Source organism: Morone saxatilis, unplaced genomic scaffold, assembly GCF_004916995.1.
Source record: "Morone saxatilis isolate NCDOM2014 unplaced genomic scaffold, NCSU_SB_2.0 Contig7, whole genome shotgun sequence".
NCBI classification, from domain to species: Eukaryota; Metazoa; Chordata; class Actinopteri; family Moronidae; genus Morone; species Morone saxatilis.
In genome coordinates this window covers 11,246,721-11,258,114 of record NW_023340246.1, presented here as the reverse complement: position 1 = coordinate 11,258,114, position 11,394 = coordinate 11,246,721, and the positions used below count along the sequence as shown (strand labels likewise).

Sequence of the window (11,394 nt, the reverse complement as noted above, 5' to 3'; positions counted from 1 at the left end):
CTTTCACTACTACTACGTTGAAAAAAGGGACACTCACTGCATGCAACTGCAAGAGAGATAAGAGTGCCAGATTTGCAGAATGACTGTGAGATAACAGAGGTTAAGTTCCCGGTATAGATGGAGAAGTGGTTGTTTTAATGATCAGTTGATTGTGGTTCTTATGCAACAAAGTCCCAATGCAAATTCCTCCTATGTGAAAACTTACTTGGCAATAAATTAAATGAATTCTTTTTTTTGATTAATCCGTCTATAAACTATAGAGGCCCGAGTTGATGTCTCCAAACAATTTGTTTTGACAGATAAACCCCCAAAGTATTTAATTTACAGTGACATCAAATAGAAACCGGAGAATGTTTGCCACTTCTGGCTGATTATAATCAGTTGGTTTTTTTGGTTAATTTTCAATTGACTTATCGTTTAATACATATCTGCCTTTCTACAGCGTCCAAACACAGTTGCATCATTGACAGAAGACGACTGGCAAGTTTTCTCTGAGTAAGTATTGAGCATCAAAAACAGTTTGAATTGAATTAAACAGGGCTGCTCTCTGGAGTATCACCTTCTGCTGCACTCAATTAAAATAAAAACTAAAAACTTTTCTTGGCCTAGCTAGCTCACCTTGAAACAAGTGATGTAGATGAAGTGTGAAGTGTATTTGGCAGCATGTGAGTACAGCCAGGAATGTGTGCTCGGATGGGCTCGCATTTGTAATCTGTGCTTTGGACATCTTAGTGCACATACTCGGTATCTTTAACTCTACCTTTTCTGCACTGGATAATCTTACAGTCTTAACACACTTACACTTGTTTAAAGCACATTATATAGTCATACACTTATTACACTTCCCCTTAATCACCACAGCAATCCTTTGTTTTGCCTGTGCTGTTTTGATGAGCCAGTAAATATCATCCTCTCGTTCCAGTCAGGCTCTTTGAAAAGATTTACACTTCACTGCGTAACAGTAACTCTATCTAGGACAGAGGTCGCTTTAGTTATCTGCCCCTGTTGGCCTGAAGGTTAAAGGCCAATCATGGTATGGGAAGTATGATAGACAGGGGTGGAATCATGTGTGTGGGTTTGTGACTTGCAAGTTCATAGGTTCAGTGTTTCCCTATACAGCGAGTGCATGCTGCTCAGCTGATGCAGTGCCTGCTCGTACAGCTACATGCCACGCTGGGGAAACTATTTGTGTGTTCTTTATATATGTGTGTTTCCTTTGTGTCTTTATCTGTGTTTGCGTGTGTCTAAGTGAGAGAACGCGTGTGTTGCAGAGGGTTTAAATGCCCCAGCGCCTGCCCGGGCACATCCGTAGGATGGTTTCTGCATAAATGGAACGCTGCAGTGGATTAATGGGGAAGGGCTGGCGAGCCGACAAGCAGCGCAGGGCCGACAGGGCTGAGAGGCTGGACGTGGGCGCACAGGGTTTATTTTAAGTAGAAATGCCTTCCAGTGCGTCTCTGGAGAGCTGGAATTGCCAAGCTGCACCCCAGTACACTGAATAGACAGCAGACGCATTGCAGGCGAGCGAGCCAACTATGCAACAGCTCGGCTCAATGATACTAATACTAATGCTGGGGGAGCAGCCATTCACTGCTGTACGTATCACATTATCAGTATCACATTGTAGTCCCTGTAAGCCTTTCCACATGGTTTGTAAAAACAGTGTGTCAGGACAGACTAGACGTACTCTGTGGAAGCAAACACCCAAATGTCCAAAGGTGTAACAGAGAAGAGACATTAAAACCACTGTTTTTTTAAAGAAAAGTGCACAGTAAAAGCTCCTTTTTTTTTTTTTTTTTTTTTTATAAAGGCTTTTACATGGTTATGATTTCCAGATTTCCTGAATCTGGGAGCCAGTTTTCTCCATTTGCACAAAAAAAACCTGTCTTGTCCTTAACCTTAACATTGACCTTTAGCCCACAGCCTTTAAGAGCAACATCAGGATTGAACACATAGTGCAGTGCAGACAGTGAGGCTTGTTTAATCAGAGCAAGTGTCTGTTTGACGTGGGGCAGATGAGGAAATATCAGAGGACAAAGTATGATAGAGAATTAAAGTGAAAACCACACGTTACACAATAATGGTGATTACTTTAACAGGCGGCATTAAATCAGATTTTCTGGACTTGGTTGGCCAATATCTTATTGTCAGGGATTGCACATAACTTGCCTTGGATTTGTCACAGACATGAACTCCATACATTTAAAATGGCTTTTGTCTGCATTTTGTATTTTGATTCATTTAATCCTCGTCTGAGTCAAGCCAAAGCTCAGTGCCACGCAAAGTCTAATCCTGACTTACAATGTGGAGAAAAATAGTAACGTTATAATAATTCAACCAGGACCACCCAGATGCAGAATATAGACGTGTGACTGTTTGAATGGCATGAGGCAGGCCGAGCAGGAATCCAGCCAACGATCACATCGTAATGTTTGAATGAAGGCAGCCACAGTCCTCATGCCTTGTGCATATCTACAGGTGCTTTGTGTTTCGATTTGCTTGGAAAAGTCTTTATTCTTAGGCTGATGTCGGCAATAAAATGCAATAGTTGAACTTCCTGTTCTCTTGTGTAATTTCTTTATGAACAAAAGATCACCTCTGCATGCCCTGTACTCCAGCCTGCTCACTGCTGAGACATCCAGACTGTAATTGTGAGGGGAAATTAAGCATGCTCATTACAGAGGGTTTATAATCATTGACAATATCGTGTGATTAAATGTTCATAATTGCGTTGACTTCGGTAAGGTTTAGTCATTTACACAAGAGGAATTTTCAAAGGTTCCTTCTATCTGTGGCAGCTGTTTAGCCCAAACGAGAAATGAAAGCTGAAATGAAAAGAGATGATATTTTCTGTTGTGATAATCACTTCTACTCCCACACGCAATCACCCTTGAGTTTAACGGCCAGAGGTGGCGGCAGCATGATCAGAACAACAGCCATTACTACGGCGTCTCTTCCCTTCCCGTTCCTGTGTCTTGTCCCTCCAATGAAAGTATAATGAGGGGTTAGAGGAATGTTGATGCTGTATATTTGGACTGTCCTGTCCTCGAGGAAGATGGTGCCAAATTCCCTGGTTTCCTCAGAGGATTGCGAAAGGCTGTAACTCAACACACAGCCTGACTGAGTGCAGACGGTAATGATGATCGCTGAGACCTTGGCCAGAGATTGAGAGAGTGTGCCTTGGCCCGAGCGTTTGCGCTCATTGTTCATTTTCAGCGCTCGTGTGGAGCTCTAGAAGCTGTTTGCAAGAGTTTTGCAAGATGCTGGTGTGTGGGCCGTGCAAGGCATTATTTGTCCAAAATTAGACTTTAATAAAGTACGCTGACAGAAAGTGGTCAAGTAGCGTCTTGGAAAGCACACATGTCTTCCCCGAAATGCCATGATCCAGTGATTTAAAGATGTCTGGCAGCACAAAAAGGTAACTTTGTGTCTCAGGCAAAGATAAATTGGTAAGCAAATAGTTTTGGCTCCTGCTTTCAGTCAAAATTACTGCACAGGTAGAGGTTAGCTATTAGTGGGCTCCTCTTTTAAAAAGAAACAGTATGTTGAGGTAATGAGTTGGCTTTGAAAAGCCCCTGTAACCCCCCCACCCTTCTCCTTCACCATCGCTATAGGGAATGAGGATAATAGGGCCTCCAGTCGTGCTGCTGGCTATTGGTAAGGGGCTGAATTCCTCAGCACTGCTAATTGCTCTCAGGAATGACTCAGGAAATGGACACATTTGGTCGAGCTAAAGACAGAGTATGTGAGCAAAGAAATGAGCGGATTGGCGTGTATATATAGGACACACCGACTGCCTGCATGCTGACATATAGGAGCGCTCACATGCACACCCTGACACACTCTCTTCACACACACCTCCAGCTAGCTATGGCTGACATGAAGTTAGATTAGTTTTGGGCTAAAGCCACAACCTGCGTTGGGTACGGTCCTATATTTCATAACTAATACATGACATTTCCGCTCCCCGCCCTTGGCTTCAGCTCGTCTACTCCAGGTTAGCCCTGAGAGGCAGCGGTGCTGGGCTGTGTAGGTGTCTTTGTTTGAGGCTAGTGTGGGCCTAAAAAGCTATGGCACTGGCTTTTCTGCTCGACTGCAAAAGCACAGTAACGTCGTTGCATCATCAAATGCTGACCACTAATCCTCGGCTGCAGGCTGCTGCTGACAGAAAAAAAGAGAGAAAAATACCCCTCCTTTGTAAAAATGTAAGAATCACTTTGACTCATGCTTTTAGGTATAATTACACAGTGTGAGACATGCATCAGCGAACTTTCCCTGTGTTGTACAGTTGAGACTTTCATGACTCGAGGCCTGACGCGGTGTCGAATTTGCAAGGGGGATTTTAAGACACTTGTGTGGCAGGTTGAAAGAGACGGGAACAGATTTAACATAAAACAGTGTTTCTACTCAACTTAAAAGTCCGGGGTTAACCTAAAAGCGAGACACGTCAAGAGTCTGTTATGCGTTTGCGTTTACAACCGTACTATAAATTGTCTGGAATGGCGTGTTGCTCACTTTTATGTCTCATAATTGATAGGCATCTCGCTTCAGACATCATTTCACCTTTTTATTATGGAGGCCGCTGGCAAAAACCACCGCAGTGGTATTTTGATTTGTGTGATCTGATGTCATGCAGACAAATATGAGGTTTATGTGTGTTTATGTTCTGAATGTGTGTGTGTGTGTGTGTGTGTGTGGCGAGGTCTAGCCACAGCTGCATGCTTCAACAAGCCATAGCAAGGAATGGGGGGTTTTCCTTGCTATGTGTCTGACTGAGCAGGGTTGCATTACAATGTATTTTAATAAGCCAATGTAACAGACATAAAATATGGTCATTCCTGAATTTACTTATTTTTTTAGTGTCAGTTTCAATTGAAAAATCGTGTTTGTCCGGGACGGAGCCTAATCTGAGTCTGTACACCGGTCCTGAGTGTCTGGCCAATTTTGATATTGGACTCCATTTTGGCTCTGAAAGCGATTTGCTCAGTCATTCCAAATGGGCGCTTCAGTTCCTGTGGCTGCTCTCTCAGCCCAGGGGTTAGTTTGGATTGCATCTTTTGAATTGCGGCACAGTTATTGGTTGGCAATGTGAGTAAAACATGGCGTACTCTTTAGTCACATGTCGGGTTGGGGTGGGGGGTTTCTGCTCATGTTTGCCCAATTTCTGAATGGATTTAATAAAACCCACAGATTTGCGAATTCATTTCAGATCTACACTATTGAATACTCTCAAATGTTTTGTTGTTGTGAGCTCACAGAGATTACAGCTCAATCAGCGACTTAAGAGTAAATGCAGTGCCTCAGTCACGTCAGCCCCACAATTTGTACTATTGTCTGGCTATTTTTAAAGAGCTCTCTCTCTCTCATTCACCCCTGGATTAGCTCCCATATGTTTGCCTTGTTCTTAGACAGCCTCTCTGCAGAAAGAGAAGGCCTTGGCACCTTCCATTCCTCCACCTCTCCCGGGAGTTTGCGAGAGAGAGAGAGAGAGAGAGAGAGAGGGAATTTTGTCTGAGAAAGATTTTTTTTAATTTTTTTTTTTACCAGGGCTGTCTTGTTCTTTTCCTCTCCAGCAAAAACAGGCCGCTGCCAAGTTCAGTGTAAATGGGAGTATACATACAGTGGGGGAGAGGGAGGGAGAAGAGGGAGGAATGGAAGGGAAGGGAAGGGAAGGGAGGGGGGGGCAGTCGGGATTTAAATAATAAAATGCCTCATTGGACACTGGCTCCACACACCAACTTGTCCTTGGAGTGAATAAATCATGCGGACTGGAGGTGGTAAAGAACAGGTCAAAAGTAGTGTTAAGATTAGCTGAACGGCTGGGAGCAGACACACTGTAATACCTAATGTTTAACATCACTAATGCAGGAGTTTCAGATGCTACATGCAGTAATCTGCCCCCCCAAAAAACTAGGTAAAAACGTGAGATTGTGTGTTACAACTGCTTCAGACTCGGTCATGTATCGTACTTGCAACTCATCACTTTGACGGTTGAACTTGCGAATTATAATGTAGATGTGACGGTAGAGGAAATGGATTTGACACATTATGTGATAGATAAGTCTGAATCTTAAGTGATTCAGCAGAGAAGTGACACTATTGCACGTCAGAATTGATTTCTCCATGCTAAAAGTGAGCTGTTTGGTTTCCACCACGCTCGACAGTAAAGTCTAGTCCAACTATAAAAACACTTTGAGACCAGCCCATAAGCAGGGTGGAGTACATTAGAATAGAGTTACATAACCTTGTTTTTTTCATTACCTCTTCTATGGCTTTTGTAATAGAGCAAGACTTTTCAGCCCTGCAAAAAAAGAAAAAAGTAGCAAAGAAAGAAAAACTTGATTTAACTTTACAATACAGTCGGCCTGTCAGCTAGTCACCCACCGGCGTAGTCAGCTGTTTCCGCAGCACCTTACAATACACGTCTTTGTTGGTTCCGTATGAGAGGGGCTTTTGTTCGGTTCGTGCCCAACCTGTAGAGGTTCAGCTTTGGACAAATACTCAGACTTAATGTAGAAGTCATTGATATCATCAATCTTTTTAAAACTCCTGGTAGCTTTGGGTTTATCCGGTAATCCTAGCTGACATTTTGTCACCAAGCCAAAGTTATTGAAGTATCAGTTGTTCAGTTGTATCAGTCATGCTGCGTTTTTTTGTCAAAAACACATTTCTCTCGGGTGTAACATTTCATCAGCAGAAAATGTGAAAAGGCAGCTGCCTCTATTACCCATCTACTGGATATTTATTTATTTCACTGTATTTATTTTTCTACATAAATACTGCACAGTAAGAGGAACAATTTCTTGTCAGGACTTTTCTAAAATTCGCTGGTCTCTCTTTGCCTCTCAGCAGAGATTGCAGGGATGGGCAGGGTACGGTCGGCTCATGTTACACTGTTCCCATCTGTAACATTTGTTTTTTATTTGGCCATCAGAAGTTTTCCAACTCTTGGTCTTACAGTAATTAGAGAGACGTCTTAATTCTCCAGCCACTTCCTTTAAGGCCTGCACAAGTTCTCCTTTTTCTCCTCTCTGTCCCTCATTCCTCCCTGATTACATTACAAAGTGCTGCGGTCAACTCCTCCAAACTACCCCAAATTGTTGAAAGAGGGTGGCAGTGGAACACATGAGTGTTACCCGCTCTGTTTTGACATGATTGCTTTTGATATCCTTTTTTCGAGTCCTCTTGACTAAAAAACAAATGAACCTTCGGGATGAAAACCGCTTGGTAGATGATCAGAAGTGTAAGTGTAGAATATAGCCCTGTTTACGTGATCAAAGGGTTTCATGGCTCCCCTTTGCATGTGAAACTACAGAGATGTGCGTTTAGCTGCTGACAGTGTGAAGTTTGTTTTTTCATCCGCTGCTGACTAAGAAGATAACACAGCTGTCAAAGCTGTCAACGTTCGAATGCATTCTTGGAAAAAGCAACCCATATTTAGAAAGATGTTTGATGACAAGGACGGAAGACAGCAAATTAATCACTTTGTGGAGAGAATGCCAACGATGTAAGATCTTAATAAAGAGAAATGATAGTGTCAGATAGCTGCGATATGATAATGGAAGAGGGGTATGAACGTATGGCTCATGTTACCACCAGCGAGTCGATGAATGAATGATCCATAGCTATATAAATGTGAACTATATACACTTTGCTATCCACTGTATGTACTGAAAAAGTCGCATTGAGTTCTCACTGTCAGACACGGTTCTCTCGTCCTAATCGTTAACCCTTTTCTTCCTCTTTTCTCTCTCCCCCCGTAGCGGCGGTGGTGGCCGGGTCGGACATGATGCCGGGACAGATACCTGACCCTTCGCTGGCGGCGGGTTCCCTGCCCAGCCTGGGCCCGCTGGCGGGCATCTCGGCCACCACACTCACTGATCAACTCAAGCTGGCCGACTTTCGCCAGCTGGGCACCATGCTGTCGCCGCTGCATTTCCTGGGGAGGCTGGGGAAGAGGCCGCTGGCCATCAAAACAGAGGTGGGGAGGAAGAGAGAAGAGGAGAAAAGAGGAAATAGTGCAGAAGTAGGGTGTGTGAAAGACGTACTTAAGTCAGAGAACAAAAACTAGTAGGGTTAATAGAGTGGATTGTTTTTGGGGTGGGGTTTTTTTTCCACTTGAATCGAGGGTCTAAGCACAGAGGGTCGTATGCTGTACAGATTTTAAAGCCCCTTGAGGCAGATTGTGGAATGTGATATTGGGCTATATAAATAAAACTGACTTGACTAGATTCTGGATGTTTCAAAGCCCTTTAAGCAGGTTTTATCACTTTCTTAGAAAATGACACCAGTCTCTAACATTTGTCTGTAAAGAACCAAAAAATGAATTTCAGTATCACACGCAAGCCGTTCTGATTTATGTTTATAGTGTAAAGTGATGGAAAGAATAAGGAAGAAAGCTGTTTATAATGACTAATAATGATTTTGTATTTTTCTGCCAGTTAAGATGAATTAAATGTAAATGTCCTGACAGCAGGCTTGGTATATAAAATATGATCTCATTATCTATTAAATATTAACATCAATAGTTGTCTGAGCTGATTACTTAAGACGCTGCCATTTTAAGTTTTAGGATTCAAGTTAGTGGATTATCATGATACAGACTGTTTATATGCAGTGTGTGGGCATAAACTGATGATAATATTGTAAGCTGAATTTTGCCTCCTCTAGTGCTTACATCAAGAATTACAGTAGAGGTTGCACAACACCTAGCTGAACACTATTGGTTGTAGTTTTATGTAATTTAGTGATATTTCATATAAAATACAGCCGTATAAGCTGTATATCCTATACTAACAATGCATTGTGTTCTGCAGATGGATGAAGATGAGGAACGAAGGAAACGGAGACGAGAGAAAAACAAGGTAGCAGCAGCGCGATGCCGAAACAAAAAGAAGGAACGGACTGACTTCCTTCAAAGGGTGAGTTCATGACACAGCATTGAATAATGATGAGCAGCTCAGGGTGGTAGCCAAGAATAGCTTGACTTCAGTTAACCTGAACAGCTGGTTCACATTTAAGCCATTCAGCCCGACACAGTCAGACTAATAAAAGCCTCACTGCACCTGACTTAAAAGTCATGGATCATTTTTCCTCTCCGAACTGCTCTGAACTATGCATTTGTGCAGCAGTATCTGATGATTCAACATCTCTGTCCAGGAATCGGAGCGTCTGGAGATGGTGAACTCGGAGCTGAAGGCCCAGATCGAGGAGCTCCGTCTGGAGAGGCAGCAGCTAATGGTGATGCTCAACCTCCACCGGCCCACCTGCATCGTGAGGACCGACAGCGTCAAAACACCCGAGAGTGAGGTCAACCCCCTGCTGGAGCAGCTGTCCCCCGACGCCAAGTGAAACCAGGAAACCAGGGACGCGGAGTCCCTGAAGCCCAGACTTGCATCACCGTGGCAGCCATTTAAATGAAAAACATAACTGGCAATACATTTCTAAACAAGCACTTGAGCTCCAAGAGGAAGCCTTTTGGAGACTCTGCCCAAAGACCTGAGGTTGTACCGCTTCCTTAGTACTGCTACATGAGCTGGCTCTGTCCATTGGAAGACTGGAAAATACCCAGTTTCATCTCTGCATTAAGTGTTGTTGTTGACACCCACTGTGCCTAGTTGTTACTTCAACCATCTCTACATAAAGGGACCAATGGAAACAGTAGAGTACGACTGGAAACAACGCTGAGGAAACACACTAATATCAATATGGTGCTCTGTTACAAAAGCCCTGAGTAGATTGTGTGGCATTGTTTCAATGCAGAGGCTTAATGTTCTGCAGTTTTCCTTTTGTATTCTAGCCAAAATATACAGGTGTAGAGTTTTTAGTATTTAGTACTCAATACAAGTACACCAGACGGAGTAGAGTTTTTGTTTTTGTAATGTTGATTTCTATACTCTGCCTCGACGATGGCAGTTACCGGTTGATCCGATTTGTGGTGACGCTGGCGTCATGAAAAGCACATATACACGAAATGTTTACACCCTTGTTTTTCTTTTTTTTTTGGACTTGTTTGTCTGTCCATTATTGTAATTGTTTTATACTGCTTTGTATACATAAACATATATGAAATGCTTCTTAATCACTTGATGTGATTTTGTCTTTTTAATCTTTCCAGTCTGTGTCTGTCATGTTGCGCTGTCAAACAGCTGTGAAAACAAGAAATCTCTTTCAGCTGAGCAGTATTTCAATGTCTGTTCTGGACCTGTATCTGCTATGTATGACTCTGGTACCCTGAATAGATTAAATTTTATTTTCTAACTACAAGAAAGGGCACGTCTTTGTTTTGTTTTTACTCCATCAGACGTGCAATATCTCATGTTTTCCCTCAGTGAAGTCTTGTGTTTGTCCCTCCCAGTCATGACACTACAATTATCAAGTGATAAAAGTTGTGCAATCATGTTTTCTTCAGTTGAGGCCAATTGCCAAAATCAGGGCTTTACTTTCATTTGCAAAACTGTGAAAAGGTCATTCATGCTTAATTATTGCCGCTCCCTTTGTTCAGGGCTCAGCAGGAGAAGTATGCCACCATCTGCAGACTGAACAGAAAGCTGTCAACACCAACTTGACCACGTACCACTCCAGTTAGTGGTGACTTTGCCTATCTTAAGATACATTGTATTACTTTCTTTAAAGCTGCCTTTTTTTAGTCTAATTAATATATTCAGTTAATATAAGTGAAACTCTGACAATACAGATTAAATTTCCTTCTTAAACTTGCTTACATGAGCCATAAAGCAGGTAAATGAATGAACCCCTCCGTGGGTTGCTAAAACCAAGACTTCTGGTGTAATGCTCTGACAACTACAGCCGGTGGACTAAATAATAAGAACACATGACAGTGTACAGTAATGCTACAACACCACTCAACTCTAGTCACAGCCGAGCCTTATTAACATGATACATCTGATAAAAAACAAAAATGAAACATTAGTTTTTTGTTGTTGAATTAATCTCCTGTGTTGTAGAGACTCAGTCTGCGGTCAACGGCTCCATCTAGTGGCTGTTTTTGTGAACTACACGATTTGCAGCAGACCCGATATGACTAGAAAAGGTTATGTTGTACCCAAATACTGATCGATATGTGGTCAGATACTGTAAACACTAACAGCAATGAACCACTTTTCAACATATTCAGTTTTATTTTGTTTTCTCGTCGTTGTTTCTCTTGTTGCCTCCATCAACCGGAGTTTTTCTTGGATGAGTAAGTTACCATAGCAACAACCGTTGGTTTCCCGTCGATAAACGTTGATATTTGATCTCCATAAAGTGACAACCTTTGCTCAGGTAGGCTCCTGTTTTCTGTACGTTTTACAAGTCAAACAGAAATCTTTTATGTTTTATTTACAATACTGATCCAGATGAGTTTGATTTGGGTCCACTATAAAGGTTTCC

At 42.4% G+C, this 11,394-nt stretch overlaps 1 protein-coding gene across 1 annotated transcript in view; it reads left to right on the top strand.

Annotated features, from left to right (window-relative positions):
- The window catches only part of LOC118340493 (jun dimerization protein 2-like), an 11,080-nt gene extending 810 nt beyond the window's left edge, over positions 1–10,270 (top strand). The window contains exons 2-5 of the mRNA XM_035678511.1: positions 443–495; positions 7,764–7,981; positions 8,817–8,921; positions 9,160–10,270. Coding sequence (XP_035534404.1) covers positions 7,787–7,981; positions 8,817–8,921; positions 9,160–9,351 — 492 coding nt within the window. The 5' untranslated portion in view covers positions 443–495; positions 7,764–7,786 and the 3' untranslated portion in view covers positions 9,352–10,270. The remainder of the gene's footprint in view (positions 1–442; positions 496–7,763; positions 7,982–8,816; positions 8,922–9,159) is intronic.
- The last annotated feature ends 1,124 nt before the right edge of the window (positions 10,271–11,394 follow it).